The 22003-nt window shown below is 39.7% G+C and overlaps 1 protein-coding gene across 4 annotated transcripts in view; it reads right to left on the bottom strand.

The window, feature by feature from the left end:
* The window catches only part of TSC2 (TSC complex subunit 2), a 40675-nt gene that overhangs the window by 17353 nt on the left and 1319 nt on the right, over positions 1–22003 (bottom strand). For all 4 annotated transcript variants that reach the window (XM_063430471.1, XM_063430472.1, XM_063430473.1 and 1 more), the window contains exons 2-21: positions 20373–20530; positions 17115–17201; positions 16602–16712; positions 14858–15002; positions 14015–14132; positions 13852–13900; positions 12555–12680; positions 11891–11964; positions 11490–11616; positions 10893–11036; positions 10152–10289; positions 9925–10028; positions 9148–9229; positions 8757–8912; positions 7945–8046; positions 7711–7833; positions 6621–6727; positions 1484–1640; positions 766–888; positions 549–683 (exon numbers count right to left, since the gene is read on the bottom strand). In XM_063430471.1, the coding sequence (XP_063286541.1) occupies positions 549–683; positions 766–888; positions 1484–1640; positions 6621–6727; positions 7711–7833; positions 7945–8046; positions 8757–8912; positions 9148–9229; positions 9925–10028; positions 10152–10289; positions 10893–11036; positions 11490–11616; positions 11891–11964; positions 12555–12680; positions 13852–13900; positions 14015–14132; positions 14858–15002; positions 16602–16712; positions 17115–17201; positions 20373–20510 (2346 nt within the window). In that variant the 5' untranslated portion in view covers positions 20511–20530. The remainder of the gene's footprint in view (positions 1–548; positions 684–765; positions 889–1483; positions 1641–6620; positions 6728–7710; positions 7834–7944; positions 8047–8756; positions 8913–9147; positions 9230–9924; positions 10029–10151; positions 10290–10892; positions 11037–11489; positions 11617–11890; positions 11965–12554; positions 12681–13851; positions 13901–14014; positions 14133–14857; positions 15003–16601; positions 16713–17114; positions 17202–20372; positions 20531–22003) is intronic.

Genomic DNA, 22003 nt, shown 5'->3' with positions numbered 1-22003 from the left:
CCCCTGGTGCCATCCTACAATTCAGGGTCTGACTGTTTTTAAAGCAGTTGGACATCACCAAGCCCCTCTTTACAGATCTCTATGGAGATTTTACATATATAGCTAAACCAGAAGTTCAAGATGGAATGGATATCGTCACTGTAGAAGGGGTGAACTACGGGTGGCTGGGGTACTCTGGTATCTGTCAAACCTATTTGAAGGTTTATCTGTATTTGCCTCCTGTCCCTTAATATACATGAAATAGTAGAGCAATGTACAGACATCTAAAGCACTTTCTTGGTGTGTTTATAGGAATCACACAAAAAACAAAAAAACACCACATTGGATGGTTGGTGCGAAATCATGCTTCCTATGTCATGGAATTGTGCTAAAAATAATATTTACACAATAGTTTTCAAAAAGCTTCGGGAGGAAGGATAATTAATTTTAAAAATGTTTGCTTCATCTCCCCTTTTATTTACCATTTGAAACTCAAAAGAGTTTGTTATTTTGTAAATGTACTAGCGATCGATTGATGTTTATTTAAAACACAATTTAACAAAGAGTACCTGCTTAGCGATGTCTAGATATGGGTGGTAAGAAGTCAACGCCGTCAATACAGGAACTACAGCCAACTGCAAATCAGTTCGGGAAAAGCCGTCAGGAGTGTTGTAAAGACGATCACTTGCTGTCCGGTCAGAGAGCTAAGGGGGAAGTGCATATTTATAAATATATTCACAAAGACACACACACACAGAGAGAACAAAGTGCGGACTAACAGCTCACCATAGTGCAGAGAAGTGTAGAAAGCTCATCGACGTTGCAAGGAGAGGACAGGATAAGAATCTTGTAGCGGAGACACTCTGGGAGTTTGTTGAGGACCAGTTTCAGTACTTTCCAGTCCGTTTCCTGCAGGATAAGATTTCAGACGGAAACATAAGATTTAACCACAAAATTTATTATTTTTTTAAATTAAATATAATTTTGTGAATCAAAGCAAACAGACTAGAGTTCTTTATACCAAAAATCTTAAACCATGTCCCCCAGATGTGGCTGAACTACAACCTCTATGATCCTCTGGATATCCACGGCATTCAAAGAGTTCTTGGAGTAGGAGATGAACATCTTGGGCAGCAGAGGGCTGTTGGAGATTACTGCCTTACAGCTTATTAAGTCTTCATTTTAATTTCTGTAGTATCAGATTGATGAGACTGGACCTTGCCGGTTTTGGAACCATTACAGCGTTTGTCCATAGTAATGCCAGAGGTTTTTCTATGGTCACCCCTTTTTTCCTAATCCATCGTTCTCTTTGTTGTTCATCTAGATGTGTATAATACATGTACCCTTTACAATCTAGGCCCTGGCTCATTTTGCCCATCCTGCAAATCTAAATAACGTTTTACATAAAACAAAAAAAAAAAACGTTTAAAAATAAAGGAATACTCCCAAGCAAACAACTCTAGGACATTCTGAGATTCAAGAAAAGCCCAGGCTCAATACCAACCTGCTTAAGGCACTGCAGTAGGACCCCAAAGGCTAAGGAATATGGCAGAAAACCCATGCGTTGAGCCCCGCTCTGCGGTGGAAGACTCTGAGTTCCTGCAGGGGGAGATAAAGTGCCGGCTTGTTTTCCATCACTCTGATTTTTCTCAGCATCGTTCCTAGAGGGATGGAAAAATAAACAGAAAAAAATAAAAAAAAAAATATATAAAAAGCCATGCGTCGCTTAGAGCACAGAAGGAACGGGTGACTGGAGAAAAACTGATCTAGAACTGAGGTGGCTAAAAGTTAGATCCACCGAGGAGCATAACTTTGCATTAACCACTCTGTCAAAGTGGCATATCCAGTCTACAGGATTACTTAATTTACTTCTATTTTGTGCCTACAATACGATTACCTCATACGGTCAAAGTTATACACCCAACATTTTTCACCTTAAAATTTGAATTCACCTTCGTGAATAACCCTGAAATAAGAAATCTTTTAAATTTTTTTTCCCACCACTTCTTCAGTATAGGAAGTAAGTATACTATTTCACTATTGTACCTTCTACATGAATCGAGGTTGACTCCATACCCTATTAAAATCTAGACGTTTATTTTAATTTTTGCAGTATATGAACTATTCATTTACTTGAATTCCAAAGTTATAAAGAGAAAGTCAGTCCACTGCTACTCACTAATATTCATTCATAAAAATTGTTGTTTGCCTTTATTGGAGGAAGTGCCATTTAAACCTCACTACGTGCGTAGAAAAGTTGCAGGTTTCAGTTGAACATGAAGATATGTTCTACTTTTTGTTATGTTTGTTATTGTTGTAGGACTGCAATATTAGGACTATTATATAGGGTATGATGCTTTTAGATGACACTTCGTGGTGTATCTTGGAACATCCAAGGGCTTAATTTACCCCAGAAACATGGGGCGTTGAGTAAACTTTTAAAGAAAAATAAGGTACATATAGCCTTTATCCAGGAAAACCATCGGGTATCTCCTCCTGATAAATTATGGCAATTTAATTATTTTCCTATTATATACTATGCCAATCTTGAAGGTAACCGTAAAAGATGAGGAATGGCAGTTTTGTTAAAAAAAAAAAAAAAAAAAAAAAAATGTAATATATACATTCGGAAATCGGCATAAACTGTAGATTTTTACTTTAAATATCCAAGATAAATGACAATATTTACTTTGGTGAATGTATATGCCCCTATCGATTTCTCAATGTGTTTTCTGGAGGATTGTGCTCATAAAATTGACATGGTTAAGTGTGGACACAATTATTGGCGGCGATTTCAATTGTGTTCCCAATTTAAAACTTTATAGACGTAAACATAATTATAAAGACTGGGAACCAAAAATTAAAATAGCTGCGAATAAATGTGATGAATTTCTGCTGAAGAATTCTCTCTCTCTGATTGTTGGAGAACCTTTAACCCACAATCGAGAGATTATACCCATTTTTCTCATGTCCATCAGACCTACTCTCGGATTGACCTTTTTTTTTTAAAGTCCCACTTTATCAGATCAGATTATGGATTCCAAGATTGGCTCAATTATTTTATCTGAGCATGCCCCAGTTTTATTAACATTTAAATTTGCATCTGTTTTTAGAATCAGAAACAGGTGGATACTGAATGAAAGTCTTTTACAAATTGAGGAGGTAACCGCTGAAAGAGCTCTGGAAAGGAAGCATTTTATTCAATTTAATGATAATGGAGAAGTATCCGCCTCTACTGTTTGGTGCAAATGTAAACGTTTTACTAGAGGGGATCGAATAAAAGCAGGATTGAGACAAAGAAAAAAAACAAAAACAGAAGAAAGTATTTCCAAACTATAAATTAAGCTGGCCAAGTTTGAAAGACAAAATAAGTTACAAATAACACTAGATATCACTAATGAAATTAGACGCTTGAAACGTATTAATAAAAAGCTCTTGGATGAGGCAAATAAATCTATTTTTTTTCTCAAACAAAAAAAGGTACCACAATAATAGAGCAAATAAAGTTTTTACAAGCAGATAAAAAAATACTTCTAAAGATAAATAAATACAAAAATAATAGGAGATAAATGCTTTTTAAACCCTAAGGAAATATCTCAGGCCTTTGTAGACTCTTATTACGCTTTATACAATCTACCAGATTCTAAAATTGCTATACTGGAAATTTCTCCTGAAAAACTCAGATCTAAATGCTCCTATAACTTTTTCAGAAAAATGTAATTCGATAAAAAACAAAAAAACCTTAAAGCCAATAAAGCCCCTGGACCGGCTTTTCTACGTTATTTTATAAAACCTCTGTGGATATTTTGGCCCCAATACTATTTTTTTTTTTTTTGTCTCAATTACCAATCCTTTCCCTAAAGAGATGCTGTTAGCATCTATTATTCCGATTCCCAAAACAGGAAAAGATCCCACGAATACAATAAATTATAGACCGATTTCTTTAATAAATCTAGATTTAAAAATGTATTCTCACATTTTAGCAAACAGATTGAAAGCAGTTATTTCTGATATAGTTGCAGTAGACCAGTTGGGTTTCATTAGGGACAGAGGTACAACAGATCATATTCGTAGAAAACTCAATTTGAATATTAAAAGCAAAATCATATGAATTCAGAATTAGCCATTTTGGCAATTGACGCAGAAAAGGCATTTGACAGGGTTAATGGGAGATTTTTTAGATAGAGTATTAAATAAATTTGGATTCCGAGGCCCCCTTAAAGGATAAAATCATGTCATTATATATAGAGCCATCTGCGAAAATTATAAATCCATTTATCGAATTATCTACCTTTCCAAGAAAAAAATGGTACGAGGCAAGGCTGCCCATTGGCCCCATTACTATATATTTTATCTATTGAGCCATTGGCTATTATGATTAGAGATAACAAAGAAGTACATGGGAATAAATCAGCTGATCGGGAATATAAAATGTCTCTATTTGCGGATGATGTGCTTCTGTATCTGGTCAGGTTCGCAATCTCGATTCCAGAAGTTTTAAAAAAATAACTGAAATCAATGGAACCATCTCAAACTATAAAATGAACATAAGGAAAACTCAAATTATGGTTTTAAATGTGTCTGAGGCTGAACTATCTATACTTAAATCTAAATTTCGGTTTAATTGGAACCCGGAGTATATGGAGTATCTGGGAACATAATACGCTATAACTATGATAATCTCTATTCTTCTATTAATAAGCAACTGTCCAAGTGGACCTCAACTGAGATCTCATGGTTGGGGCACTTAAATATAGTGAATGCGTATTCTATTCCAAAATTATTATATCCATTTAGATCTCTACCCTTCAGATTAAGCAATGATAAAATAGTACAATTCCAAAGATTATTTTCAAATTGTATTTGGGCAAATAAAACACCCAAGAATATATCAAAAGATCTTACAAAATAACTATGACAAAGGTGGTATCTCACTCCCTGATATTGCAAAATTACATCAAACATGTTTAGTTGCGAATGTAATGTTGTGGTCTAACTCAAATATTCAGAATAACGCCTGGTACCAAATAGAACAAGAGAACAGTTTATGTGGAAACTTAAGCAAAGAAAACCTCAAAATCTAATAATAATAATGGGTATGTCAGATGTACTAAAAAGGTTGAAAATCAAACTTAATCTTTCAGACTATCCTTATAATGGCCCCTATAGAAACTTTACAATATAATCTGGTTGATCTGGATATGCATAAATGAAGGCTATTGGGGATAAATACAATTATTGAGCTATTTGAAGATCAAGTTCTGATTAGCTTTCCGTGCTTGCAAACTAACAATACAAATTTACCCTTTAGTGATACTCTGATATTTAAGGATTAAACACTATCTGAATAAAAAAAAAAAAAAAAAGAAATACTTTTGACCATCCTATTTTCAGATATTTAGATAAACTAGGTACTAGGAGTATTTAGAAAATTGGGTAGACTAGATGGGCCGAATGGTTCTTATCTGCCGTCACATTCTATGTTTCTAGAGGTTTAATAACTAGATCTTCTAAACTTTTGGATGGGGAGGATGAGGTTATGAAAATTTCACCAATAGAACAATGGGAAAAGGATTTCAATGGTAATCTACACCCCATATGAATGGTACCAAACCACTATCAAACAAAAATATATATATATATTTACAATGTATATCCCTTCATAGAACTTCATCTACAGATCCTATATAGATGGTATCAGGTCCCTTCAAAACTACATAAAATATTTTTAAAGCTCATTCGCCACTATGTTGGCGATGTCCGAAAGATTGGCACAATATTTCATATATGGTATACATGTCCGATACTAGACAACACCATGACATTTATAGTATCCTGGAGAGCTGACTTGATTCACGAAACCATTATACTTACACCTTCCCTTTTATTATTTAATTTAGACTTCCCAATAATTGAGAAAAAACAAAAACAAAAAATAAATACCTAATCACACATATACCTTATGCCTTTAGGGTTATTTATAGCTCGTAACTGGAAATCTTGTTTTTTTCCCATCCTGCCAAGAATTGATAAGCCAGATAGACCATCACTACACAATGGAATGCAACTTTATTCCTGCTTCGGGAAAATGTGCTTCCCATTGCGAATATTGGCACCCATGGGCGGAATATAGAAACAATGCAAACTAGCTTGTCATAGGGATGGGACATTAGGACAGGTAAACCAGGGGTGCTCCACTTTCTATTTAGGCCAAATAAGATTCCCTTGAAAATATAAATCCTCATGCCTACTACCGAGCCCCAATGATTGCACTTATTTTTTTATACATGTTCTTTATATGTTACATGTACATTACCGTAAATTGGAAATATTTCTATACAAGTTATGTAGGAACGTTTTGTTAATGAGCATTGAATTATGGGTTATAAATAATAAAAAAAAATAACAAACGAACATTTGACAGCAATTTTTTGATTTTATTTATTGAAGCAACCCTGCTACATGGTCCTAGAGCCCTTCACATTGACCAATAGAATTTACTCCAACAAACCCAGCACCTCTCCACTATTTCACTGGAATGACACAGCATGCTTGCACTTTAAAAGCCTTTACCATTGTAAAACACCAAATTCATTGAAAGGTCTTCACATTGAAATGAAGCAAATTAATTTGTCACTTACACATTTTCACAGAAACAGTAAGGGCTGAAACGCACAGCGCCGTCCTTATTAGGGAGTCCAACACGGCGCAGAGAATCAGCGCGGAGCAGCAGGAGGAAGTCAAACACCTTTGAGGGTAAGAAAAAAAAAAAAGTAAAGGAATGAACACTGTATAAATATTCTACATATAAAAAGCTGTATAAATTAAGACTCTGGATACTAGACAATTCCACTGTTGTGACCCAAATCAGTTGTCAAATTCACCATTTAGTTAATAACCAGGCCTGAACTGTAGGATAATAATGAGGTCTAAAGAAACAATTTGAGCGGCTGCATTATAAACCTTGTGGCACAACAATCCCACAATAAATAAAATTTCTAGCTGTATTACAAATCAGTGAAAAACAATACAGACGGATAACAGACATGATTTGTTCAATAAACACTGCATGAGAACTATTTTGGTCTAGGTTTTGAAAAGAAGCTTTAAATTCAGTGTAATTGTAAGCACTATGGATACATGCACAGAGGCATTCTAAGATAGAATTTAAAGGGGTTCTGTCACCTTCAGGAATCTTTGCATGTTTTGCACAGAGTCCCGATGGGAAATCACTGCTTGGGATGCAGTGGTTTACGGGTGCAGTTGGTATCTGTCCCCCGCTGGCACCGCCATCTTTTTCTTGTGCTCCAGAGGGTTTCTCCACCAGGAACCCATGTCAGTGTTGCACTTAAGCACATCTGCAAAAGTCCAAAACCGACAACCCTCGGCACCCTCCATGGATATTGCCTTGTGAAGAGCCAGTCCCAAAATGGGACTGAAAACGGTGACGTTTTTTTATTACCACATAGTTATGTGAAACTTTTCAAGATGGAAAAATAAAATGAGATTTTCTACATTTTAAAGTCCATGAATGATACCAATGTGTTGCTACATTTGTAGATCTACAGCCAGGTTTAAGCAACCGGTCAATTTGGAAAGGAAATATTTGTATTAGTTATTGGATGGGTTAAAAGTGGGTCCTGGTAAAGGGGAAATAAAAAAAAAAAAAAAAAAAAAAAAAATCAGACTTTTCTAAATATAGAAAGTTGAATGTAAAGGGAAGGTCCTTACCTGCAGCCGGATGCTGCTAGCAATAGGTGAGCTGTACAGGTACTTGTAGTGCAGCCGGATATGTTCGACCAGCATCGCGTACACACGTATGGCGTGACTGGCTGGGAGTATATACAGCTTGGTCTGCAGACAGGGGAAGAATTGTCGTTACAGACATTTCAATAAAGGCGTCATACAAATGTACGGTCCATCTACTTGACAACTGTGACACAGAAAGGACAATGTAGAGCTTACCTGTAGGATGACCATCAACCCCAAGACTGATGTCTTCACATCTTCCAAGGAAGAAGAGTCGTGAAACCCAGCCTCAGGTGTAGATAAGGAACGGTATACAACCTGTTAAAAGTGCACTTATTTAAACTCTAAACTTCCAAGAACACACAGGCTTGTAATGACAACGTTTATACTCAACATTTTGAACATAAAAGGGAACACAACGTTATTTTATTACAAATGGTATAGCGCCCCCGACCTATAATTAATAATAAAAAGGGCTTAAAATATATTTTTTCACTTCCAGTGGCTCTGTGTCCTCCTCCCACAATGTCACACCTACGAAGGACATCAGCGCATGCACAGCAAGCACGCACATGCTTTAGGCCTTCCTCATAGGAAAGCATTTAATCAATGCTTTGTTATGGGGGATTTTGAAGATGCTGGACGTCCTAATGCAAAGTACATGAACGTCCAACATCGTTTCACAGTTAAACTCTGAGAAACCAGAAAGCACCTCGAGAGAGACACTAAAAGCAGTCTTAACCCTGCAATGTAGACATTGTCTGAAACTCACTTCAATGAGATGAAGTGGTCTGGGTGCCAATCATGACGCTTTAAAGACAAAAAGAAAATGAACCAGATCAGTGTGGTCCTAACTTGGTGGCACATTTAACATCTATTTTCCACATGTACGTGTTTAGGGACCCTTACCGCACAAATTTAAACAGCCAGCTGGCACTTGTCTTGTGTGACCATCATCCACAACGTTACATAACCAACACACTGACTTTGAAAATAGAGAGAAAATCGGACACAAAAATATAGTTTACCTTTTCAATGATGTCCATCAAGCTGTTGAAATGACAAGAGTGGCAGCCTTCTGCAAGGTCAACCAGAAGCTGGGTGGCCAGTTTACGGACCTGGTGATCGTTATCCTCCGGGATGTGGGCAAGCTGACAAGTAACTACTTTCTCTATGAGCTCCTCCTAGAGAGAATTAAGGGGCGGAGTAGGGAGGGGGAATATCAAAATTAAAATGTTCCTGCTAACCAATCCAAAATTATAGAGAACACCCACACCAGTCACCCTTAACTCTTAAAATGGTTTTAAAATACTCTAAACTGTAATTTCTTTGAAAGTAAGAAAACGGACTTCAAGAGAACGTATGGTGGGGAGACGTTTTAGGTTAAAACTGCAAAAATGAAGTAGTTTAAAAACGAACCTCGTAAAACTGTCGGTTGATGCTCAGTGCAAAGGAAAGAACATCTAGAACCTTCATACGAATTATACTCCGCGACTCGTTTCTAAATAGAAATAAAATTAAAAAAGCAATTAACCGTGATTAAAAGGTTTCTAGAAAGGATTCGAATATTAACACATTTTTAGTTCTCTAGCACACGTTCCTTATTTTTCTACAATAGTCTCGGCATGGCTTTTTTTTTTGGCCTTAAATTTAGTAACTTATTCACTAAAGTGAGAATTCAAAGTGAAGTCAATCCGGAAAAACTCTAAGTCAGCTACGCTTTCAATTAGGCTACTCTGGACTCAAATTTAATACTCTTTGAATTTTCAATTTAGCAAAGAACGTTTAACTGGTTGTACATTTGACCATTAAAATTCTATTTAAAAAATAAAATAAAAATACGGCTTTAGACTGTATATGCAAGTTATTTTCGTTATAAGCACCCAAACACATAACAAAAGAAACGTCTATTTTAATATGTACTATGCTTCATGCATAGTGAGCATGTCACTATACATATACGAGATGAGATTACATACACAGACACCAATAGTTCAGTAGCATTCATGATTACATGCCAAGTAACAGCCTGTATGTCTCGCCTGTATTTCCACTATGAGCAGTGTCAGATGTTTTTGAATACGTGAAGTAAATGCACACACAGGGAAACAAAGGAACAGCCATTTTTTGCTACAGGATCACACTAGGATTTGTGTTTGGAGGAGAATCTTAAAAAACAGGATATCCAATTCGCACCTGAAGAATCGGTCCATTAGTTTCTGCAAGTCCAAGATCCATCCTTCTTTCCCGGGATGGATGGACTGGGCTCTGTATGTTATGAGATTTATAACTGAACAAGCCTAAATGACAAAAGGCATCACAGATTAACACTTTTAATATGACAATATGACCTTCGTTCACAATTCATCTTGTGCCATAAACTGCTTAGTCACTGGCGAATGCTATGCATGTGTCAGACTTACCGGGCGATCTTCAGAGGTTCGTTCCACAAGCTCAAACAGCCGCTCTACATCTCCATGGAAAACATTCTGATCATAAAGTTCTTCCACTAAGGTCAAAAGATTATGCACAGCCGACTTTAACTCGTGGCTGCGCAAAGCCTGAAGATTAAGAAGATGCGTTTTAACACATATTACTGCCAAGTAAAATCGCATATAGTTAATGAGAGACTTACAACATATAGCTTTTGGAATACTGGGAAGTAGCAAGCTAGCTGCGGCAGGTTGCCAAATAGACATCAACACAGACATGTCAAAATCTCACTACATTGAGAATCTAATTATAAAGGACTTTTCCCAAAAAGCATTTTCTAAAAAAAGCATTGCAAAACACGCAGACCTCGTCTGTAGCCTTTACAAGCCCTCCCCTTCTAATCCCACCCAGACGTCCCAATGCAGCTCAATGAGAAGTCTTTGCAAGGCCGGTGCTCTGGACAATTGCTGCCTCTTGAGTTTAGCTCAACTGAACTAACCAGACCAGCAAGTAACAGGACCTATTGTCTGCTTGAAAACCAGGGAGTATAACCAGGTACATTTATAATAATGTTCATTTATATTGATATCTGTACAATGTAAGCAAAATGTAAGTGATAAAAATAAAAAAATAAAAAAAAAAACATAAGGAGGAGGAAACATTCTTCACACTAAGCTTTTCAACAACTTTAGGGGTCTGGAGTGTCCCTTAAATTTGAGAACATTGCTTACCGAAAGCTGCTGGAATAATCGTTCTATAACATCCATGACTGGGTCCCACGAGACAGCCTGCACCTGTGTCCCGAATTTCTTTATGAGTCGTGTGATGGACAAGACTATTTCATAGGAAACCACCACATTGGGGCAGTTCATGGCCTGATCAGATAGAGGGGGAAAACAAATATTATATATATACACATACACATAAATGAACAGCTTTTAAAATGTAGTTTGAACCTAACCAAGTTCTATCTTAATAAAATGTTAGAGAACAACTAGAGTTATTAAAAACAGTAATAGGCAGTCCTGCTCGGGGGGGGGGAGAGGGGGGTTGATGGGTGGTTACAGGTGCGGCTTGCACGACCAATCCTTGAATTCTGAGATTTTATATTTATTGAAGTGAGCCTGTCCTTTTTGCAGAGTTAAGTTATAAAAACTTTCTCAGAGTTAAAAAAAAAATCCTGCAATAAGTCACTGCCCGAGCACCACAGTTACTATAGAGTATTGTACTCTTACATTTATACAATCCCTCCTGGTTTCTTATATGGGGGTTATGAAATCAGCCATGTTGAGCTATGATCCAACACTAGGTGGTGCACTGGTATTTACCTTCATGAAGGAGGGAAGGATCGAAAGAGGAGAATTTTTCAAACAGAAGATTCTGTGAGCTCCCCATAGACCCATGCCAACGAAGAACACTGCCCCTCTAAGTAGAGGGGCGTCTTCCATGTAGACTCTGAGAAGAACAAAGAACAGAACAGGTAGTGTTTTAGTGGTTATGGTGCCTGGAAGGTCTGGTTGTCAAAGTATAATATACATATAATTAAGGGACCAAAAACAAATAGGGAGGAGGGTAGACACAAAACAGACCGCATAGACAAACACCCTTTTCTATAACCACCTCAATAAGATGCAGGGGTTATGGTGCTTATTGTTGGAGCCAATTTTGGCTCACCAGATGTATGTGCACTACATTTCCAAAGATGCCAGGAAGCACTGAAATGTCCTACCTATCTTCCAAGATGCGACTCATGGTATAAAGAGCGCTGTGGCCAAGATGCGTTCCCAAAAGGTTCCTCATCAGCTGCAAAGATTTAAATACAACCACAAGAATTGGTTAGGTCAAGGTGGCAACTACACCGTTATAGATTATAATTCAGCTACTTGCATAGGACTTCATTAATCCATAATAAAAAGGATTAAAACGGTAACATACTAAAAGTGATCCACAAATTCCAGTAAACCTGCTGCCATGTAGGCCTTGATTTAAAAACACCAGCAAGACAATCAGTGCACATATAGAATGCCATATCGATTGCAAGCGAGACTTTGCAATGCAACCCACATATCGGCAACTAGTTAGCAAGTTCAAACACAACAGACAAAAAAAAAAAAATAAGGCAGTTCATCTCCTCTACATCAGGGGTGCCCAAACACTAGATCTCAGATGTTGTAGAAATACAACGCCAATGATGCTTTGCATGTCTTTAGAATGGCAAAGCATCATGGAAGCTGTAGTTTTAAAACATCTTGGGGACTCCTGCTCTACACCAGGTTTACTAGGAGTTCGTTCCACTCCCTGTGTAAAAAGCAGCATTTGTTATCCACCTGTGGACATTGTTACATATAGCACACACAGTACAGCTCACGCACTGAGCCAGTCCGCGAACTCACCTTCCAGCAAGGCTCACAGAGTTCCTTCACGTTAATCGTGCGACACAGTGTGATTACAAACGTGGGAATGCTCTCTGCTGGGAGACAGTTATAACAGACAACGGCATCTAAAACCTGCAGGGAGACCTGGACGACAAAAGAACAGAAGAAAACTGCATAAATAAAGGAATTAAAGATCAACTTGGGTTAAATATATATATATATATGCTTAAAATGGACAGTAAACCACTGGTGTCCCATGAGAAAGGAATGCAAATCATAATATGATTTTTTTTTTTTTTAAAAGGCACCAATATATCCCACGGCACTGAACAATAGGTGGACTAACAAGTAATGGCAACAAGACACCATGACAGGAGCAGAATGTTCTTTATGAAATTTTAAAGACAGGGTTTTTTCATTAAACTGAGTTTGTCGGGAATGCAAAGAGAATAAAAATGTTAGGTAAACTAAGCTGGACTGAAACAATAGCCAACTTGGAGAATATTCAGCAGCTCATCTATTGTGCCAATCACGTGCATTCAGATTGGCGTTTATTCCAAAATAACAAATTGCTGCGAATTTAAAACAAAATAACCACACTGTAGCTTTAGACAAGATGGAGAATTTGCCGGGATTAGAACGGTTTGGAGAAGTTTTACGTTTAAGTTTTCAAGACAATAATTTGCCGTTTAGTGGACGAAGTCCCTTGCATTCTAATCAACAATATCCCCTTTAGGGACCAACGCAGATAGCGTTTCCTTGAGAAATGGAAAAACTCATTTTTCTAGGAGGTTCATTCAGACTAAAGGCTACATAACAGAGATTTCCTCTTCCCACAATGCACTAGACGTCAGAAAAATTGTAAAAGTACTCTCTCAGTCATAATGCCATGATCGTAAGAGATTTGCTTAACCAGCCTTTGAAAGGGGTGCCAACAGTCTAGGTACTTACCTAGACCCCCAATCACTGCCATCCATGTTAGGATGGGTTTTGAGAAGAAATGTACATTTGGCATTAACAATGTGGCAGATGAGAGATCGGTCACAGCTTGCTAAGGTTAGCTCCGGTTTTTCAAACTGCACTGGGTGATATTTTTCTTTTTGCATAGAGTGCTCTTGTAAGGTGCAAATTAAAGAAAAGAAAGAAGAAAAAAAAAATTGCATTGGAAACACTGAAAAAGCTTGCAGTGGGAAGCGGTGGACATGGCTGTAGAATATGGTCAAGAAGTGGGGAAAACGAGAGTCCATTCCCGAAACTCTGCAGAGTCAAAACGGTGTGTTAATATCAACATGTGGTGGATTGGAATAAGACTGACCTCAATGTCATAGGAGGACGCGGTCCGATTACACAGCAAGCAAATCATTCTGTTAAAGAGAGGAACAGAAAAGTACACCGGGTAACAAATCAGGCAGATAAGAAAGCACGGATGTAGTCTTTGTTGTATTGGTGGAATGGGAGAATGTATGTCAAATACTTACTGCACCATAGGAGCAATATATGGTTCTAAATAACAGCTGTGAAACTTCACCAAATTCACCAGAACGAGCAAGAAATCGGGGGTTAAATCATGCTCCATCCACTGAAGTACAAAGGCCGCTAAACCCACCAGGAGAGAAAGCATGATTAGAAATTGACAACATCTATGCAACAGCGTTAAAGTAAAATAACAAACACTAGGGGAAAACTGGTGTAATATCAGGGCATTTAATGTATAATCTGATTGTACTATTAGGAGTATTCCTATTCATCTAACAGACCGCTAATCAAAGTAATGCAGGAGGGAATAGAATGAGGGTGTGATATGTGCAGACTAATTGTAGAGCAATGCAAAACATATTTATACCAAAAAAAAAAAAAAAAAGTCCTGCGCTCAAACGCCCAATAACATATTTATATTGGAATCTGCGTTTAAACACAAGATTGTCAGGCATCAAATGCCAATTCTCTATGTCCCATGATTTCTTGCAGCTACATAAGCTTAACAGAGATTCATAGGAAATGAATGCCAAAAGCACAACACATTGTGCTCATGGGGGTGCGGATCTTCTGGAAGTGCCACAAAGGGAAATGTATTTTACTCTTGTGCTGCCAATACAATTTAATGGTGAGATGGTGCAAGGACTATCAGAACAGTCAGATAAAAAAAAAAAAAAAAAAGGAAATCTAACATTTCTGCATTTGCAGCTGAATGGATACATTTAACTCCATAAACATTCACAGGATTTGTTTTTAGGAGATCTTTGTAGGCAATATGTTGTGCTTCCCATAATTAAAGAATGGATTCTTTTGTTGATTTTGGCTTTTAAAAGAAGTCTCCTCACCCAGTTCCTCTTCGAGATAGGCGATGTCACGCCCATTGTCAGTAAGAGCTTTAAAGACTTCCAATCTCTCCGCCAGATCTTCATTTGTGGGGTAGTCCTTTATCACTCGGAAGAAATGGGCCCGAAGGAATCCCAGCCGGTCCGCCTACGCAAAACACAACATTACAGACAATAAATCCCAACAAAACAAAGAGTTAAAGTATTGTCTGTGATAGAAGGTGGTTGGTGGTTACAGAGAGCAAAGAAGCTCATGTTGAATCAAGTGATTAATTCAGCGTACAGAGACTCATCTTCCATGGCAGGAGTGTTTACATTCCAACCTCCCATGAACCTTGCTGTACAGTTTATACACACTGGATAACAAGAGGTTCACAAGGGTTACATGTGACAGACAGCTGGTTATTAAAAGGCACATTATAGGGTCAGGAATACATGTAAGTGTTTAACCCATCATGTAGGTAGCTTGCCCCCCCCTTGCCTCCCTTAAAACTCACCTTATTTTCAACACCGCGCGGGTCTACCAGTGCTAGCCCCGCCCCCTTGGTGACATCAGAATAGGTGTTTTTGGAAAACGGCAAGGCGGCAGGGCCAAATGTCGTTTTGGCCAATCAGCACCTCCTCATCTCTAGGAGAAAAATTCAGCGTCTCCATGCAGAGCGTGGGGATGCTGAATGGCAGGGCTGCTTACTGTGCAGCACTGAGCCAGGAAGCCCCTCCAGTGGCTAAGGAGTGGCCACTTGGAGGTGTCCTTAGGGGCAATGTAAGCAGTGTTTGCATAAAAATGCCTGAAGGAAATTATATTTACCAGAACAATTACATTAAAGGGACACTCCAGGCACCCAGACCACTTCTTCCCATTGGAGTGGTCTCGGTGCCAACTCCAACTACCCTTAACCCTGCAACTGTAATTATTGCAGTTTTCATAAACTGCAATATTTACATTGCAGGGTTAACTCCTCCTCTAGTGGCTGTCTACTAGACAGCCACTAGAGTGCACTTCCGGGTTTCTAGCACAGATTTTCTGTGCTATAGCGTCGCTAAAATCCCCATAGGGAAGCATTGAAAACATTTTTCAATGCTTTCCTATGGGGATGTCTAATGCGCGTACGCAGCATTGCCGCGCATGCGCATTAGGTCTCACCCCGCCGGTGGCCGCGCATGCTCAATAGGTCTCTCCCGCCGTATGATGTCAGCGGGGGAGGAGCGTGGGCGGACCCTGGACCAGCGCCGAGGGACATTGGCGCTGGACTCCGGTAAGTCACTGAAGGGGTTTAAACCCCTTCAGCAACCTGGGACGGGGATGGGACCTGCAGTGCCAGGAAAACTGTTTGTTTTCCTGGCACTGGAGTGTCCCTTTAAGCTGAAGTTGTTCTGGTGACTATAGTATCCCTTCAATAATTTTATTACCTAGACGGATTAACTTGGCGGCTTCCCCACATACAGAAATTGTGATTTCACTTTATACTCCGACACTCCAAAAAAAAAAAAATTGGGGGGACTACAGGTTCCCTTTAACATGTTATGGTACGTGTCGTTTCCCCTTTAACATTTGGTTTATAGTTTGGACCTGAAAGTGCGGGATCTAGCAAAGGCAGATTGTTTTTCCCAAAGAAATCGTTTTTTTATATTAAGTGTTTCCATACTTTCTTCCAGTTATTTGTGGACACGTTTGTTAAAATGTAAAGATAACCAAACAAAATAAAAAATAGCCAGAAAGTGAAATATAAAATGATAGCAAGTGTACCTGTCCCACAACCAAGGCCTTTAGTAACTGGAGCACGTTATATCTGGCCTCTGCTTGCTGATCGGGGCGCATGAGATCAGAGACAGCCCTCCATACTGCTTCCAAAGCATGCTGCGAAAAAACAAACATAAAAAACAAGCACTTTCCATATGTAAGCTACACAAAAAGATGGAACAAATCCTGAAGAATAAGGGAATTCATTGTTCTGGAGCTAGACAGTCTCTATATATGGCAAATGGAACCCCCAGAAAACTACAAATGTGTTTCTTAGACTACCTTTGCTATTGGTACATTGCAGTTTCAGCAGCACACAGGAGGTCATTTTATTATTATATAAAAAAAAAAAAAAAAAAAAAACGTACAAAGCCACCACACAGTCTGAACTGATCATACACACAACAAAAATGGAACCTTTGGAATTTATTTTATTATAAAAAGGTTGTTGAATGACTTTTCAAGCTAACATTTCAGTTTTGTTGAACGCATTACAACTGATGCGAAATTGATGCTCACCTCTTCAAATTTTTTGGTTTTCGCAAGCTCACAGATCTGGTTCATAGCACGGATCCGAACGTGCAATGGGCTCTCTGAAGTCAACTCCTGCTTACAAAAAAGTAAATGGAAAAATGTAGGCAAACACAAAGACACCACACACAAGAAGTGAAAATAATAAAAGGATACCAACTACATTTCATTTGGTTTAGTTTCCTGCTTTTGCTGTGCAGCTTCTGCAGTGAGCCCAGCAAAGTGACTTTGGTATTATTACCTTTGCACCGTAACCTATGCAAGGAACATTAAAAGGGCTACCGCGCACACTGAAACCACTTCAGCTCAATTAAGTGGTTATTGTGCTCTGTGCCCCCCGCTCCTTCTTACCTTCAAGTGTTTGAACACTTAAGAGGAGTCCGCAAAGCGCTTGTCTGTGTTACTCTCCACTGCTGCTTCCAAACGCAGAAACATGCTAATGCAGCAGTGATAGGCTGGAACGGTCAGCTGACACTGTCAGTCTATCAATGACACTCAAGCCAAACCTTCCTGAACAAAAATGGTAGCCGGAGAGAGTGCGGACCTGTGCCCCACAAATTAAAGGTTAGAAAACTGTTCAAATAACAATTTTACTCTGTACGGTAAGAAGATGACCATGTCTCCAACACACATAAGAACATCATTGAGAAGAAGCAACTACTTTACAAAGGAACACTCTAAGTACCATAACCCTCATGGTGGTGGTAGGAATGGTGCCAAGACTGCCTTAGCACTCTCCAACGTAATAAGTCATACTGTTCCACTTCATGCATCTGCTATGGCTGAAAGCTCTGGGTTCAGCCTCATGATGCAAAGCTTAGTGATCAGCTGACGTGTTCTAAGTGCAAAAGTGCTAATGGAAGCTCCTTTTTCAGGAGCTTCTAGTTTTCACTTCCAGCACCCAACGCACCCCAGGTAAGAAGTCAAACAATTCCCAATGTAAGTAGCGAAACTGTTAAGACACCAGGGAACTCCAGGCACCAAAACTACTACATCAAACTGTAGTGGTTATGGTGCTTGGAAGGTTGCATTCATATGAAGTAAAGAGAAAACAGAATATCTCACGACAAAAGGTGAATAAAAAAAATTACGTGATAATGGGGTGGCGGGGCCTGACCGCCGATCGGATCAGACGTGCTTCGTCTGAGCTCCTGCACCTGGACCAGAATATTGGCGCTAACTGCGAGCCGCAAGCAGATACAGCCCTAAATGGGTGATCACAATACTCACCAGCAGACAGTGAACACGGAGATACCCTCCAAGATACAAACCGGCATAAAAGTAACCCGATTGAGGCTTGAGGCCTAGGAAAGCTTGAGCTGGGGTGAGACGGCCGCTCCCCCAGTTCTCCGACCGGAGATTTGCCCCCCCTCCCCCCTTGGACCGGCGGGGGTCATCCCGGTCCCCACAGCCGACCACCACTACACACGGCTGGGATTTAACACCTGTCCTGCCGAGAATAATGGGCTGGGAGATGGACCCCAAGATGGCTGCCTACCAACTGCCTCATGCACACTATGGCGCGGAGACGGAGCAGAATCAGTGTGAGCAACAACGCATGGCAAAGGCGTGCAACAGCCTCTGGAACAAGCTCTTTACCCACTTAGAAGCACCTAAAGCACCGGCTGCGGGGAATATATGGTTGGAAAAGGAGCAGGAGACGATCAAGACCCCACTGGGCGCTCTTCCCATGACAACCCCACATGATGGGCCCACCCGGGGACGCATTCCCAGAGCACCGGCCACCACCGCTGAAGATCCGACGCCGCAGGCGGCGATCACCCACCGGGATCCACAGCAGACCCCTGCAGAGGAAGACCTCGGCCTCCCACGTGAGGGACCAGGTACGAAGCCAAGAAGTGCAGGCCTTCACGACGGCCCGGAGCTATGGGGAGGAATTGCTCGAAACCTGCCTCCTGTCCACGCACCACCCCCTAAGCCTGAAACCGAGCCGGGGCATGGGCTGAACCAGAACTTTGCAACCCAAAAGCACAGACAGCCAGCAAAATTGCCCGCACGTTGGACTACTTCCCTACAGCCGGCATGCCTGCCCATACTCCACCCCTGTGCATGATTCCGCTCCCGGAGAACTTTGACACCTAAATCTTGGAGACTTGAGTATTACCCATGCCCACTAGTTAAATAGTATAAATATGTATGTCTGTTAAGGATGGGCACTGAATTGGCAGCCAGCCAACACGTGAATTGTCTGTAGCTAGAGATTACAAGTTACTTTGAAAACGCATACACAAGGCATACATCTGACAGACGTATACCAGTTCAGCAGGACACACACACACACACACACCCACAGCCACACTGGGCCTGTCCCATGTGACATACCACCATAGGTTGAGAGGTGGAGACCGTGGCTTCTTGGGCCTACCACATTGCCGTGATATACATCCACAATGAGCACGCACCCACACAAACCAAGCCTGTGATAGTTACTGTAAAGCCTGTACCAGCCTTGCCACACACCCGAGAACACGCAGCGTGATATCTTGTGTTTCGAAATACACTGTACTGGTACACCTACCTTGATTAATATGCTCTGTCATGACGAAGTGGCGAATTTGCTTAGGAATCTCTCATGCTACAAGTTACTGTCCTTTGCACAGCAGACACTAGCAACATGATTTAAGCTTGTGTAATTTTCTATTATTTTTGCATTTCTCAATAGATATTATACATAGGCATCTCACACTAACTAACCTATCTTTTCTGTAATAAGCACTCACTCTCTATTAGATCGCAATATTTCACCCAGCATGTCTAGAAAGTTCCTGCCAACAAGCATGCTAAGCATTGATCGCTGAGACAGGAACGCTAAATCGGTTTATGTCGTTATGTAAAAAATTGTGCTGTTCGTTCCACATGCTGACCAACTGGTAACATATGCCTCGTTATATACTTGTCAATGCTGTTGGGGCATGACGAGCCCTTTTGTTATATTTTCAAGCACTCCAAAAATAAAGAATTGAAACATTTTTTTACAAAATTACGAGATTATGGATATTTTATGTAGTGCTGTAATTTCTAGAAATAGGATGGGTCACCTTTAAAACGGTAGTGGCAGAAAAAATAGGTCGTATGGAGTCAGAACCTAAAGACAGGTTATTGAAAAATGAATATGATCATGCGAGTACGCAATGTACGCATTCTACAGATAAACTATTGTATAAAAGTTGACAGCGGACACTGTGTCCCGTCTCCCCCTGTAGCTCAGCATTAGCAGTACCTTACCTTCATCATTTCTGCGGTTATGACATATTCGGGCTGCTTCCATTCTGACGCCTTGCTTTTCCCCCGGGGTGGCCCCAACCCGAGGAACATTTTTACCTTTTCTCTTAGGCCAGTATCTCGGTTCATTTGCCGCGCCATTTCTGCAGCAGTAGGAGACTCTGTGAAGGCACAAAACTGAGGTTTTCACAGTGCAATTATAAAATGGTAGTTAAGCAACAATGAATTCTTCAAAAAGAGTATGTAAGGGAGGAAGTAAAAAAAAATTACAAAATCAATAACAGTATGTATTATATAAATAGAAATTGCAGTAAGCATCATGTCTATATGAGTTGATTGGAGAGTACTTACAATAAAAAATGGCAGGGGTGACAACGAGAACATGCGCAATATTTTGTGCATACAGTGCCACCATGTCATGTTTGTTTGACTGGCACATTTTAAAGAGGTGTGTAACAGTGCAGCGTTTTTCTATGGTTTTGGCAGGCATACATATAAAAAAAAAAAAAAAAACACGATTGTGAAGAGACAATTTTTAAAGTGAAAGTTGATCAAATCGTGGTTTTTATTTAGGTTTGTTACAACCATAGAGGGTTTTAAAGCAGCACTCCCGCAAAATGATTATTTTGTAGAGATAGTCTTCATGAAATGCTAATTCACGTTCACTGACATTCCAAACAAGTCAAAAGATATACTGAGACAAAAGTCGCGATTTTGCCAAAGTCTGAAACTTCAAGACATTGGGCGGAGCTACCGCCGTATAGGAGTGTACATCTTCCAGCCGTCACCAGTAACCGCTGCATCTATGAAGGATCCTGTGGTTTTGCAGGATCTTCCATAGAACTTAATGCTGTGTTCTTGAGCAGACACCAGGAGCAGAGGAGGACCGGCTGGAAGAAGATGGCCACGCGAGGGAGGGACAGGTTCAGCTAAGTAAGTCTCACCTTTGCCTTAAATGCCAAAAAAAAAAAAAAGTACTCGTTTTCTGGAAAAAGAAAAAAAAAAAGATGTACACATACAAATACACAGGGCTTGCAATTTGAAGCCCTGTGCTACCGGTAGAGTCAAAGCTTACTATGCAGGGGTGAGGTTTGTAACTTTCTACTTACTGTGGCTACATTTTCATTTGCTAATGGCGAGTGGACATTGAGCCCTGCGCGCGTGCATGCATGCATGCATACACACACACACACACAGCGGAGCACATGATGACAGCAGACAGATTACAAACATTTTGCTTTTTTTTTAATCTAGATTTTAGCACACGTTTATATGATTATACTGACTTAACTTCTTTGATCCTAGACAAATGTGTCTACATTTCCCATAATGCTCAGCATTCAAACGGTTTGCTTTAAAGTACATGGCACCATAAACCCTATACCTAGACTAATGTCTAACCTGGATTTAGTAACTATTATTATATATTTATTCCACTGGTACCCCGCACACACACTTACAAATATTAGCAAAATGCCGGGTGCATTGCAGCCATAGCCAAAAATTACAGCGTATACTGAAAAAAGGCTTGCACTCACGGTCTGTATTTGGGTAAAATATTTCTTCTTTATTCCAATATTCTTAAAACATAATTCTAGTCATCAACGTTTCAGCCATCTCTTGTGGCTTTCATC

This window comes from Pelobates fuscus, chromosome 8 (assembly GCF_036172605.1).
Source record: "Pelobates fuscus isolate aPelFus1 chromosome 8, aPelFus1.pri, whole genome shotgun sequence".
Lineage (NCBI taxonomy): Eukaryota > Metazoa > Chordata > Amphibia > Anura > Pelobatidae > Pelobates > Pelobates fuscus.
The sequence above is the reverse complement of the archived record's forward strand: the minus strand, read 5'-3'. Positions and strand labels throughout refer to the sequence as shown.